This window comes from Myxine glutinosa, chromosome 8, assembly GCF_964187855.1.
Source record: "Myxine glutinosa chromosome 8, kmMyxGlut1.1, whole genome shotgun sequence".
In the NCBI taxonomy this organism is placed as follows: Eukaryota; Metazoa; Chordata; class Myxini; order Myxiniformes; family Myxinidae; genus Myxine; species Myxine glutinosa.
Genome location: NC_136268.1, coordinates 152,170,194 through 152,190,326, shown reverse-complemented (window position 1 = coordinate 152,190,326; position 20,133 = coordinate 152,170,194). Strand labels below are relative to the sequence as shown.

At 46.7% G+C, this 20,133-nt stretch overlaps 1 protein-coding gene across 8 annotated transcripts in view; it reads right to left on the bottom strand.

Moving 5' to 3' along the window:
- Positions 1-20,133, bottom strand: part of GABPA (GA binding protein transcription factor subunit alpha) — a 113,484-nt gene that overhangs the window by 36,614 nt on the left and 56,737 nt on the right. For 2 of the 8 annotated variants that reach the window (XM_078783871.1, XM_078783872.1), the window contains exons 7-9: positions 11,786-11,983; positions 7,659-7,715; positions 7,375-7,488 (exon numbers count right to left, since the gene is read on the bottom strand). In XM_078783871.1, the coding sequence (XP_078639997.1) occupies positions 7,375-7,488; positions 7,659-7,715; positions 11,786-11,983 (369 nt within the window). The remainder of the gene's footprint in view (positions 1-7,374; positions 7,489-7,658; positions 7,716-11,785; positions 11,984-20,133) is intronic. The other 6 variants (XM_078783874.1, XM_078783873.1, XM_078783875.1 and 3 more) reach the window with 3 other exon arrangements.

Below are 20,133 nucleotides of genomic sequence, written 5' to 3'. Positions count from 1 at the left end.
CTTGTACGGATACGGCGGCCATCCCGCTCGGCCCACCATACCATCAAAGTCGTATCTGTAACAATATATATGGTATCTGTAATCTGGTTCTCCAACCTCATTGCTTCCTCGCTATATATATATAGCGAGGTTCTCCACTGATGATATGAAGGTCGCATAGTGACTGATGTATGTATATATATATATATATATATTTTTATATATATATATATATATATATATATATATATATATATATATATATATATATATATATATATATATATATATATATATATATATATATATATATATATATACAGTGGAACCTTGACTTACGAGTTTAATTCGTTCTGTGACCGAGCTCGTAACTCAAATTGCTCGTATCTCAAATCAAATTTCCCCATTGAAATGCATTGAAATGCTATTAATCCGTTCCAGCCCGCCAAAAACCACACCAATTTTTTTTAAAATATACAGTATATATAAAAATATCTCGCGCTTTATATTTCACCTGTATGCAGCATACAAGTTGGCAGGATGGCCTGGACTGGAGGTACGCACACTTGACTCTAAAGTCTAAACTGTCCAGCCTGGGTTTGAATCCCGACCCAGCTATAACCTGTCATGGGTGAATCACAGGCAGGGTGATTCATCAATGTGTGTACCGCTAAACTGGGCGCCCCGTTTGCGTCCCATTAGTTGTTGGATGTTAAGGATCTCACCGTGTTTTCCACAAAGAGAAGGCGAGCTATCGCCGGCACTCTGAACAAGTTGTGGCCTGGCATGCTCTTCTCCTCTGCCGTTATATACGTCCTCCTCGGCACCTCGCTCATGTTTTTCGACGATTGCGTGTTTTATATCCAAGCACAAGTTTTATATAAAACACGACGATTGCGTGTTTTATATCCACAAGTTGTGGCCTGGCATGCTCTTCTCCTCTGCCGTTATATACGTCCTCCTCGACACCTCGCTCATGTTTTTCGACAATTGCGTGTTTTATATCCAAGCACATCATCCTCTTCTTCTTCTCAGTACCGTGTTTTCCACAAAGAGAAGGCGAGCTATCGCCGGCACTCTGAACAAGTTGTGGCCTGGCATGCTCTTCTCCTCTGCCGTTATATACGTCCTCCTCGGCACCTCGCTCATGTTTTTCGACGATTGCGTGTTTTATATCCAAGCACAAGTTTTATATAAAACACGACGATTGCGTGTTTTATATCCACAAGTTGTGGCCTGGCATGCTCTTCTCCTCTGCCGTTATATACGTCCTCCTCGACACCTCGCTCATGTTTTTCGACGATTGCGTGTTTTATATCCAAGCACATCATCCTCTTCTTCTTCTCAGTACCGTGTTTTCCACAAAGAGAAGGCGAGCTATCGCCGGCACTCTGAACAAGTTGACGTCAGAGATACTGTACTTGCACGGCAAGATAACCACGTGACCAGAACCCACCTGGCGGCGTAAACTCAAAATAAAGAAACATGCGAAAACAAAAATGCAGCGCTATACGACAGAGATACTGTACGTGCACGTCAAGATAACCACGTTACCGGAACCCACCTGGCGGCGTAAACTCAAAATAAAGAAACATGCGAAAACAAAAATGCAGCGCTATACGACAGAGATACTGTACGTGCACGTCAAGATAACCACGTGACCGGAACCCACCTGGCGGCGTAAACTCAAAATAAAGAAACATGCGAAAACAAAAATGCAGCGCTATACGACAGAGATACTGTACGTGCACGGCAAGATAACCACGGGACCAGAACCCACCTGGCGGCGTAAACTCAAAATAAAGAAACATGCGAAAACAAAAATGCAGCGATATACGACAGATACTGTACTTTCACGGAAAGATAACCACGTGACCGGGTGGCGAAAGCTCGTAACTCAAATCTCGGCTCGCATCTCAAAGCAATAAACCGCCCGAGCGACGGCTCGTATCTCGAAAAACTCGTAAGTTGGGGCACTCGTAAGTCAAGGTTCCACTATATATATATATATATATATATATATATATATATATATATATATATATATATATATATATATATATATATATATATATATATATATATATATATATATATATATATATATATATATATATATATATATTTATATATATATATATATTGGTTGCTCCCGGCTGCATCCAGGCGATTCCATATAATGAGTGGTGGGTGGTGGGATGAGGAGACCTAAATGGACATGTGGGAAGGAGTATGGACGGTTTTGAGGGAGTTCATGGGGGTTACGGATATGGTGTGAGAAATGGAGAAGGTGAAAGGATTTTGGAGTTTGCTGATGGAGCTGATTTGTTGATTTGTAATACTCAGTTCCAGAAAGAGGATAAGCTTGTTACATACACGTCAAGTGGGTCGACGACAACCATTGACTATCTGATGGTGCGTAGGCGAGATAGGGGGCACCTCCGGGACACAAAGGTGCTCCCGGGGGAGGAGGCTGTTTCACAGCACCACTTGGTTGTCTGCGACATAAGGGTGAAAGGTGCGAGGAGAGCTCGGCGGGTGAAGTACCAACCGAGAATGAAGGTGTGGAGGTTGAAAGAGGTGACAGTAAGGGAGGCATTAAAAGAGAGGCTGAGTAGGGTAGAGGATGATGTGGTTGAGCTTGAACGTGGTTGGATGTCAATGAAAGATAGTCTGTTGGGAGCCGTTGGTGAGGTATGTGGATGGACAAAAGGACCAGCCAGGCACTCAGAAACATGGTGGTGGGATGAGGAGGTTGGAAAGAGGATTGACGAGAAGAGGAAGAAGTTCAAGGAGTGGCAGAAGGCGAAGGGTACGGGGGCAGAAAAAGCAGAGCATGAAAGTTATAAGGCAGCCAAGAAGGCTGCAAAGAAAGAGGTAGCAAGGGCACAGGAGGCATGTAGGAAAATGTTCAGAGAAAGCTTGGATTCGGAAGAGGGTCAGAGAGCGGTATTCAGGATTGCAAAGAAGATAGCGAAAGAGAGGTGTGATGTGATGGGGGTGAGTTGCTTGAAGGATGAAGTGGGACAAATCGTTGTGGACCCAGATGGAATTAAAGGAAGATGGAAAAGATAGATGGAAATGCTGTTGACTACAGAGAATGAATGGGATGGCAACATAGAGAGTAACCCAGTTTTAGGACCGGCAGAGAAGATAACTGAGAAGGAAGTTGAGGAAGCGATAAAAGCAATGAAGGGTAGAAAAGCGGGCGGCCGACGGGAGTTGTGGGAGATATGTTGAAGGCAGCAGGAAGTTGGGGTGTGAAGAGAATGACAGCTTGTTACATACACGTAATCGCTTGTTACTTGTTACATATGTGTTATGCTTGTTACATATGAACGCTTAGAACGTGTTACATAGAACGCTTGTTACATATGTGTAATCTGGTGGTGAAAGAAGGCCGCATTCCAGGGGATTGGGAACTGAGTACCCTCGTCCCTCTATACAAGGGGAAAGGTGACCCTCTGGAGTGTGGATCGTACCGAGCGATAAAGTTTTTGGAGTATGGAATGAAGGTATTGGAAAGGGTGTTGGAGAGGAGGATCAGGAAGAAGGTGAAGATCGACGAAATGCAGTTTGGATTTATGCCAGGAAGAGGAACGGCAGACGCGCTCTTTATTGTGAGGCAGTTGCAGGAGAAGTTCATGGAGTAGAGGAAGAAGTTGTTTCTTAGGTTTGTTGATCTGGAGAAAGCATTCGATAGGGTTCCACGCGAAGTATTGACATGGGCATTGAGGAAGTTAGGAGTGGAGGAATGGATGATCAGAGTAGTGATGGCAATGCACAAAAGAGCGCGCACAGCTGTAAGGACGAAGGACAGGAACAGTGGTGGAGGGGGCTGGCTCAGAACGTAAAGGAGGGTTTACCGTGGGAGTTGTTGTATGCAGATGATCTGGTGTTGATTGCGGAAAGTATGGATGGACTGAAGGAAAAGATGAACAAGTGGAAGGAATGTATGGAGACAAAAGGTCTGAAGGTGAATATAGGAACGACGAAGGTGATGGCAAGTGGTAAAGCATGTGGTGAGGTGGAAAGAACTGGGAAGTGCCCATGTGCTGTGTGCAGGAAGGGTGTCGGAGTGAAATCCATTCAATGTACAATGTGCGCTGAGTGGGTTCATCAAAAATGTAGTGGTCTGAGAGGGTCATTAACCAGTGTGGCAGCTGCATTCAAATGTAAGGTGTGCACAGAGGGAGCTGCAGATGGAGGAAATGTTGAGTTGGATCTTGGAGACGGCGTGAAGCTGGAAGGTGTGAAAACATTTTGCTACCTCGGAGACATACTGAATGGAGAAGGTGGATCAGACTCGGCAACGGTTGCAAGAGTGAGATGTGCATGGAAGACGTTTCAGGAACTGAGTGGCGCGCTGATGAGGAGGGGAGTGTCGTTGAAGCTGAAGGGAAAGGTGTATGCTGCATGTGTGAGAAGTGTTATGATTTATGGGAGCGAGACATGGGTAATGAACGTAGAGCAGCAACGAAGGCTGGAAAGGGTGGAAATGCGAATGGTTCGGTGGATGTGGGGAACATCGTTGAGAGAGGAAGACAAATGATGAATTGCGAAAGATGATGGGAATAGAGCCTGTGATGGATGCTGTGAAGAGAAACAGGTTGAGATGGTTTGGTCATGTGTTGAGGAAGGATGAAAGTGGCTGGTTGAGAAGAGTGATGGAAATGAATGTAGAAGGAAGTAGAGGACGTGGAAGACCGAGAAAGACTTGGCTAAAGATGGTGGAAGAAGAAATGCGGGCAAGGGGGTTAACAAGGAGAGATGCAGAAAATAGGGTAAAATGGAGAAGATTGTCATGGGGACCGCAAGGCTAACCCCCGCTCTAGCAGGGAAAATGGCCTTAAAATGCATGTTGTTGTTGTCTTGCCACACACCACACCCAACCTGCCCAGCAAGTTTCATCCAAATCTGTCCATAAGTTTAGAGATATCGTGCTATATATCGGTTTTAGCCCTATTACTCAATGGTGAAGAATAACTTAACTCGAATGACACTCTTTGACATCACGTCACCCAATTTGCCTCCGCCCACATTACTACATCATTATAATACTTGCTTGTACCAAGTTTACTTTAAATCCATTCAGCTGTTCTCAAGTTATCACATTTTTACCTGACATGACCTCTGACCTTTGTCCTCGGGACCCCAAAATCTACTCATTTCATGTTTACATTATTACACATACCTGAACCAAGTTTTAATTTAATTCCTTTCAGCTGTTCACAAGTTATCACATTTTACTGACATGACCTCTCACCTTTGACCTCGGGACCCCAAAAGCTACTCAGTTAATCTTTACATCATCATACATATCTATACCAAGTTTTTATTAGATCACTTCAGCCGTTCTCAAGTTATGGACCTATTAGGACTTTTACCTTTGACTTCTTGACCCCAAAATATAATCAGTTAATCTTTACATCATTCTACATAATTGTACCAAATTTGGTCAGAATCCCATCACTGGTTCACAAGTTATCACGGTAACAGGATTTTAATCTAACGACCTCTGAACTTGTGACCTCAAAATCTAATCGGTTCATCTTTACCTCATTATACATACCTGCACTGGAATTATACATACCTGCACATTATACATACCATCACTGAAACTACCTCATTATACAAGTTTGACTAAGATCCCTTCAGCCATTCTCAAGTGATTGCGGTAACGAATACCTATCACAGCCGGACGGACAAGCTGAAAACATTATGCCTCCGGCGACTTCGTCAACTGAGGCATAAAACATTCTCTGATCCGGATTCGGATCTTCACCAAAATTGAATCAAATCTTCCTTGTCACACACGCAACCTGTCCACCAAGTTTCGTCGAGTCCTTCCACAACTTTTTGAGACATCCTGTTCACAGAAAGAAAAACAGGCAGGGGTGAAAACCTTCGGAGACAGAAGTAAGTACACTACATGACCAAAAGTATGTGGACACCCGAACATCAAATATATCATTCCAAAATCATGGGCAATAATATGGAGTTGGTCCCCCCATTGCTGCGATATCAGCCTCCACTCTTCTGGGAAGGCTTTCCACTAGATGTTGGAACATTGCTGTGGGGATTTGCTTCTATTCAGCCACAAGAACATTTGTGAGGTCGGGCACTGATGTTGGGCGATTTGGCCTGGCTCGCAAGTTGGCATTCCAATTCATCCCAAAGGTGTTCGATGGGGATGAGGTCAGGGCTCTGTGCAGGCCAGTCAAGTTATTCCACACCGATCTCGACAAACCATTTCTGTATGGATCTCGATTTGCGCAAGGGGCACTGTCATGCTGAAACAGGAAAGGGTCTTCCCCAAACTGTTGCCACAAAGTTGGAAGCATACAACTGTCCAGAATGTCATTGTATGCTGTAGTGTTAAGATTTCCCTTCACTGGAACTAAGGGGCTCAGCCCGAACCATGAAAAACAGCCCCAGACCATTATTCCTCCTCCACAAAACTTTACAGTTGGCACTATACATTCGGGCAGGAAGCGCTCTCCTGGCATCCGCCAAACCCAGATTCGTCCGTCAGACTGCCAGATGGTGAAGCGTGGTTCATAACTCCAGAGATCGTGTTTCCACTGCTCCAGAATCCAATGGCGGCGAGATTTACACCACTCCAGCCGACGCTTGGCATTGCGCATGGTGATCTTCGGCACACAAGTGCGGCTGCTCGGCCATGGAAACCCATTTCACGAAGCTCCCGACAAACAGTTGTTGTGCTTATATTGCTTCCAGAGGCAGTTTGGAATTCGGTAGTAAGCGTTGCAACCGAGGACAAACAATTGAAGACCATAGCATTATAACCAGGCTGTCACTTTTTTTTTTTTTCCCCGTTTTTCACAATATTTTTCACGTTTTTCTCGAAATGACTAAAATGTGACTTAGCCTGGTTATAATTCTATGGTCTTCAATTTTTATGCACTATGCGCTTCAGCACTCGGCGGTCCCATTCTGTGAGCTTGTGTGGCCTACCACTTCGTGGCTGAGCTGTTGTTGCTCCTAGACGTTTCCACTTCACAATAACAGCACTTGCAGTTGACCAGGGCAGCTCTATCAGGGCAGAAATTTGACGAACTGACTTGTTGGAAAAGTGGCATCCTATGACGGTGCCACGTTGAAAGTCACCGAGCTCTTCAGTACGGCCCATTCTACTGCCAATATTTGTCAATGGAGATTGCATGGCTGTGTGTTTAATTATATATACCTGTCAGCAATGGGTGTGGCTGAATCAGCCGAATCCACTAATTAGAAGGGGTGTCCGCATACTTTTAGTCATATAGTGTATATAATGATAACTGACTTTTTCCACGTTTTCTGTCCAAGTTAATATGTAGCCCCGTAACAGTAAAACCAAACATTGTCATACTTAATCCTCCACACACCCCTCACCTGTGCGGTTTCCTGGAGAGCAACGATCATCAAGAGAGCGAGACAGTCGAGGCTTGCCACGGCTGGGCACAACCTTAGGAGTGACTGGAGACAGTGCAGGCACTATTTCAAATGCTACGGTAGTGATGGAGGACATTTTGATAGCAAAATGAGGATTAAAAAAAAAAATCGAAAATAAAACCAGGAAAACAGAAAATGGCATCAGTTATTTTTTGAAACATCATTTTCAAGAAAGAGCAGTGGTAGAGAAAAGGTGATTGCTTCTTTAATTGAGAAAACCTTACGTTGATCAATTGTAACTGTTGCAATGCTCCCATTCTGCTCCCGGCTGGCTTGAACAACTGGGGTCAGACAGCGAAGAAAGGGAAAAAAAAATTAACAAAGAAGCTGCTCCACATTTGTAAAAAACATTTAAGCGACAACAATTTTCTAAGTTTAATGCTCAGCTCTGCAAAAACTTGAAGGGATAACAATTATCACTCAATCTTTCAAACCGTGTGCATACAACAACAACAACAACAACAACAACAACAACAACAACAACAACAACAACAGGCATTTTAAAGCCATTTTCCCTGCTAGAGCGGGGGTAAGCCTTGCAGGCCCCATGGCAGTCTTCTCCATTTTGCCCTATTTTCTGCATCTCCCCTGGTTAACCCCCTTGCCCGCATTTCTTCTTCCAACACCTTCAGCCAAGTCTTTCTCGGTCTTCCCCATCCTCTACTTCCTTCTACATTCATTTCGATCATTCTTCTCAACCAGTTGCTTTCATCCTTCCTCAACACATGACCAAACCATCTCAACCTGTTTCTCTTCACAGCATCCATCACAGGCTCTATTCCCATAATCTTTCGCAATTCATCATTTGTCTTCCTCTCTCTCAACGATACTCCACACATCCACCGAACCATTCGCATTTCCACCCTTTCCAGCATTCGTTGCTGCTCTACGTTCATTACCCATGTCTCGCTCCCATAAATCATAACACTTCTCACACATGCAGCATACACCTTTCACTTCAGCTTCAACGACACTCCCCTCCTCGTCATCACGCCACTCAGGTCCCGAAACTTCTTCCATGCACATCTCACTCTGGCAACCGTTGCAGAGTCTGATCCACCTTCTCCATTCAGCATGTCTCCTCGGTAGCAAAACGTTTTCACACCTTCCAGCTTTATGCCGTCTCCAAGATCCAACTCAACATTTCCTCCATTTGCAGCTCCCTCTGTGCACACCTTACACTTGAATGTAGCTGCCACACTGGTTAATGACCCTTGCAGACCACTACATTTTTGATGACCCACTCAGCGCACATTGTACATAGAATGGAGTTCACGCCGACACCCTTCCTGCACACAGCACACGGCCACTTCCCAGTTCTTTCCACCTCACCACATGCTTTGCCACTTGCCATCACCTTCGTTTTTCCGATATTCACCTTCAGACCTTTTGTCTCCTTCAGACCTTTCACTTGTTCATCTTCTCCTTCAGTCCATCCATACTCTCCCCAATCAACACCAGATCATCTGCATACAACAACTCCCACGGTAAACCCTCCTTTACATTCCGAGCCAGCACCTCCATCAGAGCTACACATAGTAGTGAACTTCGTACTGACCCCTGATGCACTCCCACCTTCACCTCAAACTCACCACTGTTCCCCGTCCTTCGTCCTTACAACTGTGCGTGCTCTTTCGTACTTTGCCATCACGACTCTGATCAACCATTCCTCCACTCCTAGCATGTTGGGCCAATAATCAATTGCAAGTTTTTCCCAAAGGTAGCATTCATTATCAGCAGCATGACTATGCCACTGATACGGTGCCCCCTGTACGTTAGGAATTTGGCTAGAGAGCTGAAGATGTCTGGCTCTTCTATATTTATTATTAAATAATGTCATGCAAATCCCTCAAGGTTAATACCAGGGACCGCGGAACACCAGAACGGCTTTAACGGAGGCGACGACCAAACCGGATTTTGCTATCAACTGTGGGAAGAAGAAGGGAAGAGGAAGAGGCGGGAGCGCTTCCCTATTGAGGGAATGAACTCGAACGAAAATGCAGGGTAAAATGTACAAAAAGAACCACGTTTATTCCGGAACCCGAGAACAAGGAACGTGGCGGTAATAAAATAATGCTCCTAATTTGGGATCCCACACACCTCACTTCGAATAAGCCACACAGGTCATCAATAAATAAAAGAAATCGTCGTGTAATGGTGATGTGGTGCGTCCTTATCTGGTCGTTGTCTTGCCCACACGCGGCTCCAAGCTCCGGCGCAAAGAAACCCTTCATCGACTTCGCCCACGCGCTCCGCCAGGCCCGAGCCAACGCCCCGAAGCGACTCGCTCCGCTGCTCACCACAAGGTCCTTCGCTCCTGTTCAGCACCAACCCAAGGTCCAGAAGCACCGAGCACCACGCAGAGCCAAAAGCACCCAAAAGCACCACACATCCACGCAGGGCCAGCGATCCCCACACGAGGTCCACCGCGAAGAGAGAGAGGTGAGACAGGGAGAACAGCGCCTAGAGAGGAAGCCAGAGAGGAAGCCAGGAGCGCGAGGAAACCACGAGCGCGAGGAAGCCAGGAGAGAGCTGCTGAAAATGTCGTGCAGCACGCCTTTATATAACCTTCGGCGGTGACGTCAGCCTTGGCGCGCCACCAACCAGTCCCTTCCAGCTTCCCGCCGTTCACCGAACCTTCCAGCGCATTCCCTCCAATGAACCACCTCTTCCTCCATTGAGTCTTCACGCCAGCCGCGCTGATTGGCTGAAGGTTCGCGCCTTCCGCGTCAACCAATCACACGTTCCCTGTGGCGTGGTCACAGCTCGTCCCACGCGATGTTGCTAGGCCTGCCGGAGGTGTCCCGATCTGGCTTCCTGCCTGTTTTCCAAAGTCGTTGTGGTAAGGGGGGGGATTTAATTAATGTGTGCATGAAGGACCTATCTAAGTGTTTATATGGGTATGCATTGCCATAAGGGACACAGGTTTGGTGACGGGGACGACGACGAACAAAGGAATCAGGAGCAGTACATGGAGAAGAGGAAGAAGTTGTTTCTTGGGTTTGTTGATCTGGGGAAAGCATTCGATAGGGTTCCACACGAAGTAGTGACATGGGCATTGAGGAAGTTAGGAGTGGAGGAATGGTTCATCAGAGTAGTGATGGCAATGTACGAGAGCATGCGCACAGCTGCAAGGACGAAGCACAGCAACAGTGGTGAGTTTGAGGTGAAGGTGGGAGTGCATCAGGGGTCGGTACCAAGTCCCCTACTATTTGGAGCTGTGATGGAGGTGCTGGCTCGGAACACAAAGGAGGGTTTACCATGGGAGTTGTTTTATGCAGATGATCTGGTGTTGATTGTGGAGAGTATGGATGGACTGAAGGAGATGAACAAGTGGAAGGAATGTATGGAAGCGAAAGGTCTGAAGGTGAATATCGGAAAGACGAAGGTGATGGCAAGCGGTAAAGCATGTGGTGAGGTGGAAATAACTGGGAAGTGGCCGTGTGCTGTGTGCAGGATGGGTGTCGGAGTGAACTCCAGTCAATGTACAATGTGCGCTGAGTGGGTTCATCAAAAATATAGTGGTCTGCGAGGGTCATTAACCAGTGTGGCAGCTACATTCAAGTGTAAGGTGTGCACAGAGGGAGCTGCAGATGGAGGAAATGTTGAGTTGGATCTTGGAGATGGCATGAAACTGGAAGGTGTGAAAACATTGCTACCTAGGAGACATGCTGAATGGAGAAGGTGGATCAGACTCGGCAACGGTTGCTGGAGTGAGATGTGCATGGAAGAAGTTTCGGGAACTGAGTGGTGTGCTGACGAGGAGGGGAGTGTCGTTGAAGCTGAAGGGAAAGGTGTATGCTGCATGTGTGAGAAGTGTTATGATTTATGGGAGCGAGACATGGGTAATGAACGTAGAGCAGCAACGAAGGCTGGAAAGGGTGGAAATGCGAATGGTTCGGTGGATGTGGGGAACATCGTTGAGAGAGGAAGACAAATGATGAATTGCGAAAGATGATGGGAATAGAGCCTGTGATGGATGCTGTGAAGAGAAACAGGTTGAGATGGTTTGGTCATGTGTTGAGGAAGGATGAAAGTAACTGGTTGAGAAGAATGATGGAAATGAATGTAGAAGGAAGTAGAGGACGGGGAAGACCGAGAAAGACTTGGCTAAAGGTGGTGGAAGAAGATATGTGGGCAAGGGGGTTAACAAGGGGAGATGTAGAAAATAGGGCAAAATGGAGAAGATAGTCATGGGGCCCGCAAGGCTAACCCCCGCTCTAGCAGGGAAAATGGCCTTAAAATGCCTGTTGTTTGTTGTTGTACATAAATAGTTGTAGGTACCTGTTTAACAATCATTCCATGAACTTTTATCTAATGGCTCGCTCCATCCACCTTGCAAGGTACATACATTTGCTGAGAAGTTGCAGATGGCTCCATAAAGCTTCTCCAGAAGGTACACGGACAAGAAATGCTGAGCGAGATAGACCAACCAGGTTGCGGCCTGTGAGCCCAACTAACCCGCTGACATCCAATCCTGACAGGCAGAACTCTCTGGCTACCCAGTTGGCCCAGCGTAACACTTCTGCAGATGACCACTCAGTTGGCTCTGTCAAAGCACAACATCATGACATGACAGACGCTCCATAATCAATTCATTTCTCCATGCAATCATGCAAGAATGGGTTGCGTCTACTGAGATGAAAATCCAATGAGTTACAGTTAGATTGGTGGCAAGCGAATATTGTTCATCAGGATGCTTGTGGCAGGTGCTGGTTTGGCAAATGGGTTCACACCCACATTCCTGTTTATATATATATATATATATATCTCCAGATATATATATCACGTACACCGACACACACACACACACACACACACACACACACACACACACACACACACACACACACACACACACACACACACACACACACACACACACACACACACACACACACACACACACACACACAATGGGTGGTTTGGTATGGGTGCCATCTTGGAAAAACCCCAAAAAACTTTGCACCTCTACATCTCCAAAACTGTTCCAAAGAAAAAAAATTGAAAGGTGGCTCATTGTACAGTACTCCCCATGAGGAATAACATATGTTAATGATGAAGTCATAAGTGCCTTCATTATGACGTCATAAATCGACAAGTGGAACACTTGATCCGATCAGTATGAAATTTTTTGAACATGATCTCGGGATAAATGGGGCGAGAAAATTTTGATGACGTCATCGGTCACGTGGTTCGGCAGCCATATTTTTACAGCATAGCACGTAGGGCAATGCCGTCTGGAACAGCGTTTGGCTGGCTGTCCGGTGTATGGATCCATGCCCCTCACAAACGACCACCTATCAGAGCTATGGATCTGGTTACATGACAGGGTGACACAGCAGATCCTCCACTCAGCATATCCATGCCCGGCTATGCCGTTGTTAAACTATCGGTCTTGTTTGTTCAAATTAATCTTTTTCATTGCACCTCATAATTAAACTGGTTACTGATCAACCTGGAATAATGTCAGATGCAGTTGTAACTAGAACGGCACTCGGTAGAGCGCATACCTCTGCCAGGCTGAAGGGTTTATGTTTTGTATCCCACTGATAGGCCGGATCTGGATTTGAACCTGAACCAAAATCTAATTGGCTTATTCTTGTCACGTAACCACCAACTCATCCACCATGTTTAGTTATAACTCGTCCATAACTTTTTTTAAATATCCTGTTATATATCGCTTTTCGCCCCATCTCTCAATGGTGAAGATTCACTTAAAATTAAATAAATTTCGTATACAACAACAACAACAACAGGCATTTTAAGGCCATTTTCCCTGCTAGAGTGGGGGTTAGTCTTGCAGGCCCCATGACAATCTTCTCCATTTTGCCCTATTTTCTACATCTCCTCTTGTTAAACCCCTTGCCCGCATTTCTTCTTCCATCACCTTTGGCCAAGTCTTTCTCGGGTTTCCCCATCCTCTACTTCCTTCTACATTCACTTCCATCACTCTTCTCACCCAGTCACTTTCATCCTTCCTCAACACATGACCAAACCATCTCAACCTGTTTCTCTTCACAGCATCCATCAAAGGCTCTATTCCCATTATCTTTCGCAATTCATCATTTGTCTTCCTCTCTCTCTCAATGATACTCCGCACATCTACCGAACCATTCGCATTTCCATCCTTCGTTGCTGCTCTACGTTCATTACCCATGTCTCGCTCCAATAAATCATAAAACTTCACACATGCAGCATACACCTTTCCCTTCAACTTCAACGACACTCCCCTCCTCGTCAGCACGTCACTCAGTTCCCGAAAGTTCTTCCATGCACATCTCACTCGAGCAACCGTTGCCGAGTCTGATCCACCTTCTCCATTCAGCATGTCTCTGAGGTAGCAAAATGTTTTCACACCTTCCAGCTTCATGCCGTCTCCAAGATCCAACTCAACATTTCCTCCATCTGCAGCTCCCTCTGTGCACACCTTACACTTGAATGTAGCTGCCACACTGGGTAATGACCCTCTCAGACAACTACATTTTTGATGAACCCACTCTGCGCACATTGTACATTGAATGGAGTTCACTCTGACACCCTTCCTGCACACAGGACACGGCCACTTCCCAGTTCTTTCCACCTCAAAACATACTTTTCCACTTGCCATCACCTTCGTTTTTCCGATATTCAACTTCAGACCTTTTGTCTCCATACATTCCTTCCACTTGTTCATCTTCTCCTTCAGTCCATCCATACTCTCCGCAATAAACACCAGATCATCTGCATACAACAACTGCCACGGCAAACCCTCCTTTACGTTCCGAGCCAGCACTTCCATCACAGCTACAAATAGTAGTGGACTTAGTACCGACCCTTGATGCACTCCTACCTTCACCTCAAACTCACCACTGTTCCCATCCTTTGTCCTTAGAGCTGTGCGCTCTCTCGTACATTGCTATCACTACTCTTATCAACCAAGCCACTGCTAACTTCCTCAATGTACATGTCACAACTCCGCATGGAACCCCATCGAATGCTTTCTCCAGATCAACAAATCCAAGAAACAACTTCTTCCTCTTCTCCTTGTACTTCTCCTGCAACTGCCTTTCAATAAAAAGTGTGTCTGTCGTTCCTCTTCCTGGCATAAATCCAAACTGCATTTCATCGATCTTAACTTTCTTCCTTATCCTCCTCTCCAACACCCTTTCCAATACCTTCATTCCATGCTCCAATAACTTTATCGCTCGATACGAGCCATAGTCCAGAGGGTCACCTTTCCTCTTGTATAGAGGGATGAGGGTACTCAGTTCCCAATCCACTGGAATGCGGCCTTCTTTCACCACCAGATTACGGATCTCTGTCATTCTCTTCACACCCCAACTTCCTGCTGCCTTCAACATATCTCCCACAACTCCCGTCAGCCATCCCGCTTTTCTACTCTTCATTGCTTTTATCGCTTCATCAACTTCCTTCTCAGTTATCTTCTCTGCTAGTCCTAAAACTGGGTTACTCTCTATGTTGCCATCCCATTCATTCTCTGCATTCAACAGTATTTCCATATATCTCTTCCATCTTCCTTTAATCCCATCTGGGTCCACAACGATTTGTCCCACTTCATCCTTCAATCAACTCACCACCATCACATCACACCTCTCTTTCGCTATCTGCTTTGCAATCCTGAATACCGCTCTCTGACCCTCTTCCGAATCCAAGCTTTCTCCGAACATTTTCCTCCATGCCTCCTGCGCCTTTGCTACCTTTTTCTTTGCAGCCTTCTTGGCTGCTATACAACTTCCATGCTCTGCCTTTTCTGCCCCCGAACCCTTCGCCTTCTGCCACTCCTTGAACCTCTTCCTCTTCTCGTCAATCCTCTTTTCAACTTCATCATCCCACCACCATGTTTCCGAATGCCTCGGTATGTCCATCCACATACCTCACCAATGGCTCCCAACAGACTATCTTTCATTGACATCCAACCACTTTCAAGCTCAACCACACTCAGCCTCTCTATCAATGCCTCCCTCAGTATCACCTCTTTCAACCTCCACACCTTCATTCTCAGTTTGTACTTCACCCACCAAGCTCTCCTCGCACCTTTCACCCTTATGTCGCAGACAACCAAGTGGTGCTGTGAAACAGCCTCCTCCCCAGGGATCACCTTTGTGTCAAGGTGCCCCCTATCACGCCTACGCACCATCAGGTAGTCAACAGTTGTCGTCGACCCACCTGACGTCTATGTAACAAGCTCATTATCCTCTTTCTGGAACTGCGTATTACAAATCAACAAACCAGCTCCATCACAAACTCCAAAATCCTTCCACCTACTCCATTCCTCACACCATATCCGTAACCCCCAATAACTCCCTCAAAACCGTCTCTACTCCTTCCCACATGTCCATTTAGGTCTCCTCCTACCACAACATTTCCTCATTTTTCACGTTTTCCATCAGCTTCTCCATTGCACACCAGAACTTGTCCTTCTCTTCATCGATCCGACCGACCTGTGGAACATATCCCGAGATGACGTTCACCAAGAGCTTTCCAAGCATCATTCTCACCATCATCAACCTTTCACTCACTCCAGCCACACTCACCACACTGTCTACAAACTCCTCAGAAAACAGGACACCAACACCATTCAAGCCCTCCGGGCACCCTTGCAGCACAAACTTGTATTTCTGTCCCTGCCTACCCTTCACCATTCTCACACCACTTCCCTTCCATCTCGTCTCCTGTACACAACATATGTCCACTCTTATTTTGACCAATACTTCGACCACTTCTCCTGATCTCCCTGTCATTGTCCCTACATTCCATGTCCCAAACCTCAGAAACCGATCTCCACATCGGGCATCAGACGTTTCGTCGTCATAAACTTCGGGCTGCACCCTGCCCATATTAATTGTAATTGTAATGCCTAGGTCAAACATAGGCGGATATTTTGGCGACTACCGGCGATCAAGATTTTTCGGCGACTACTGGCGATGTCGGGTGGTAATGTGACAGACCATCAATATCAGGCGGCAGTATGGCGACTGCAGGCGGCCACATTGCGCCTGCATTGCGACGACGCCCCGAGTGGGATGGCGACTGTTGAAGATCGATGACGACTGCATTGCGGATGTACGGCGGCAGCGTGGCGACAGTCTGGCGGCTAGATTACGACCGATGGCGGATCGCGGTGACTGCATTGGGGCCGGGTGGCGGTTTACTCCGACGTCCGCAAGACTGCAATAAGACCGCCGGCGATTGGAGACGATTCACACAACTTTTAAAATCTTTATCTCTCTATTTTACATTTCACTTTATTCATTTCAATGATGTATGACATGAAGCATAAAGATGTTTGATGTACAATAAGAAAGTTAATAAAGATGTATCATTGTAATGTAATAATCAAACTTTTCTGCAGGGAGAGAGAGTGGAAATAAAGTCCAACAAATTATTTCCACTGGTCCCAAGTCCCATAAATAAAGTTTCCAAAGGACCAAAGTCCCAAAAATAAAGTTCCCAAAAGTCCCAAGTCCAAACAATAAAGCCATATCCTTGTCGGCACCACAGGACCTCACTCCACGGAGACCCTCACACCATCCTGTCTTGCCATGGAATCGTGGTATGTCGTAATGCAGTCGCCAGGCAGTCGTAACTTGGCCGCCACTAGTCCTACTGCTGTCGTCGTCAGTCTCCCATAGCCGCAGGGGAGACGTGGCAGTTCTTCTGTAGTCGATATGCAGCCACAACAGTGTCGGCCCGTAGTCGGGAAGATGCCGCAGGAAGGCCGTATGGCATTCGCATCTCTGCCGTGCTAGCTGGTGGGGCGATTGCGGAAGACTATGAGCGACTGGGTTGCGGCCGCTTTACGCTCTTATTACGGATACCGACGACAGCATGGCGGTTCCATCACGACAGCATGGCGGATTTTTTTCCATTGCGACTGAGCGCGCCGTTTTTAAACATTTATAAAACTTTTTGGCCCCTTTGCGACTCTTGCCGACTGCAGGCGACCTGGGGAGGATAACCACGACTACAGGTGACCGTCCATTACGGTTTCATTACGATTGTCGGCGGATGGTGGCGATTTCTTCAGTCGCCAGTAGTCGCCGACAAATCCGCCTATGTGTGACCTAGGCATTATGGTTCCCTTTTTGAGGCAATGTTTTATGGCCGGATGCCCTTCCCGACGCCAACCCTATAAGTCGCCTCTTAAGACACGCAGGGATACGGTGTACCTATTCTAAACCAGGGTACACACCAGGGTAAATAAATCTCGTATCTGGATACATATTCACCAAAATTGAACCAATTCTTCCGTGTCACACACCCAACATGTTCACCAAGTTTCGTCCAAATCCGTCCATAACCTTTTGAGATATTGCTACGGTTTTGAGATGTGTACAGTAAGGTCAATAAAGGTTAAAGGTTGCCCCCCATAGATAGTCACACAATCAACATGTAGCCGCGTTTGTAGTATAGTTATTTCTTAGTATGTGTGAGAGTAGGCCCTTTCCAGTGTTAATCCTGCGTTGTGTAAAGACAGAATAGGTCCTATTTCTGCAAACCATTCTACCTCTACAGGCGTGATCCATTTCGCTGCCCTTTGCTCGCTCACTAGTCGAGTTAACACGAGGTAGGCCTAAAAAGGTGGGGGCGGCGCCGAGGTCGGGGGCGGCAGAGGCGATGACGGTAAGCATGAGCCACCAATCAGAGCTCAGAGGTGGTGGCGTCAGAGGGCGTGATAAGAAGAGTCTGGTGAGTTCCAGGTTTGCGGGGCGGGTATAACCGCGGGTATATATTATATATATATATAACCCGATGCGCAAAGCCCTCAACAGGACTGGCCGGGGGAAGAGAACTTGCAGAGGAGAGGGAGGACTTGCAAAGGAGAGAGAGAGAGGGCTTGCATTGTACGGCTTGTTAAACTTGACTATCGCATAAGAACGCGTGCGCTAACCCACACCAAGGGTTGAGGAAGAAGAGTTGGTTGCGAGATATACGCGGGCGCAGCCAGGCGCGGTTATATCGAACTTGCGCATTCCAGCCAAGCGAGTGAACGAGGCTGCGTAACTGACACCAATTGTTATGGCCAATATGTACAATTGGTGTCCAAAATTGTCTAAAATTTTTTATCCCAGGTTCCAAATATCCCACTCCTGACACCAATTGTTATGGTTCTGTTGCCGGCCTTCTCCCCTTATCAAGGGGGGATTAATCCCCTTGTCGTTACTTGGCCCTTGTCGTTTGGCCCCTTTGCCATAAAAGCCGTCCCGCCTTTGCCATAAAAGCCCTCCTTGCCGTTCGCCCCGATATATCGCCTTTGCTCGAGAGACGCGCTGCGTGGCCTTGTCTTCGCCGATCCCCATCTTTGCGGACGTGCCGGGGACCGTCGAGAGCTGCACAAGAACCATCCTTGGACGCGCTGGGGAACACCTGCCCAGCTGCAATACCCCGTGTGAGTGTGTCAGACGGGCCCGTTGTCTTTGGGAATTAAGAATAAGACTGTATAAGGATTTCTCTGTGTCTCTTCGTCCTGAACTGTATATACGTGTGATAATCATTAAATCAATCTGTTCTTCCTTTCTTCTGAATTTGATCGTTCCCGTGATTTCTCCAATTGACTAAGCGTGGCACGAATAAGATCGCTCCAATCGGGTTCCACTATCTATAACTGCGCGGATCACGTGTACGCAAACCGCTCGGCGTATTCCAACCACACGTGGTTCGTGCGAGGCTTGTTTCCTCGCTTCCAGGGCAGCAAGAGTACTTAGGTACGAGCGAGAATTTGGTCCCGAAACCCTATTTTGCGCTGTCCTGAAGGGGCGTAATCGGTCTCGGTTTGCGCCAGGCCCAGTAACGACAAGGGGATTAATCCCCCCTTGATAAGGGGAGAAGGCCGGCAACAGAACCATAACAATTGGTGTCAGGAGTGGGATATTTGGAACCTGGGATAAAAAATTTTAGACAATTTTGGACACCAATTGTACATATTGGCCATAACAATTGGTGTCAGGAGTTTGGGATAGGACCCGAAGTGCGCTTAACGCACTCCAAATTACGAGCGACCGAAGTTTAGTTTTAAAATCCAAAAAATTTAATTCGTGCCATGGCTAGCCAAAGCGATCGGATGCCGGTGGGGGTAGAAGATGAGATAGAGGAGATAGAATCGATAACCCAGGACCCCCGGGAAGAATCGGGAGAAGAGGAGGACATTGATGAGGGTGCGGCAGCTGGGAAAGAAAATGGCGGCCTCCCGCATGTGGCGGCGTGAGCCGAGCCCGTGGCGCCAATGGATATGGGCACCTTCATGGCGCAAATCAAAGCGTGCTTCGTGGTGCAAAGTAATGAAATGAGGGAAATGAAAGACGGGTTAAATAAATTGGAAAACAAAGTGGGTGGCCAATTGAAAGAATTGGGGGACAAAATCACCCGGGAATTGAAAGAGGTAAAAAATGAATTTGAAAGCAAAATGGGTGGCCAATTGAAAGAAATGGGGGACAAATCCACCCGGGAAATGGAAATATTTATGGCGGCGTCGAAGAAGGACACGAAGAAAGCCGGGAAGGACATAAGGCGCAGGTTGAGCGAGGAAGTCGCATTGCTACGCGACGGGGTAACGCGGTGCGAGGAACGCAGGGAGAGCGGGGTAGAGCAGAGCGCGGCTACATGGACGGGGATCGAGGGGATAGAAATCGTGACTCGGGGTGTAGAAAAGCCGATGGCCACCAAATTGGAAAATACAATTTTAAGCGCGCCGGCAGT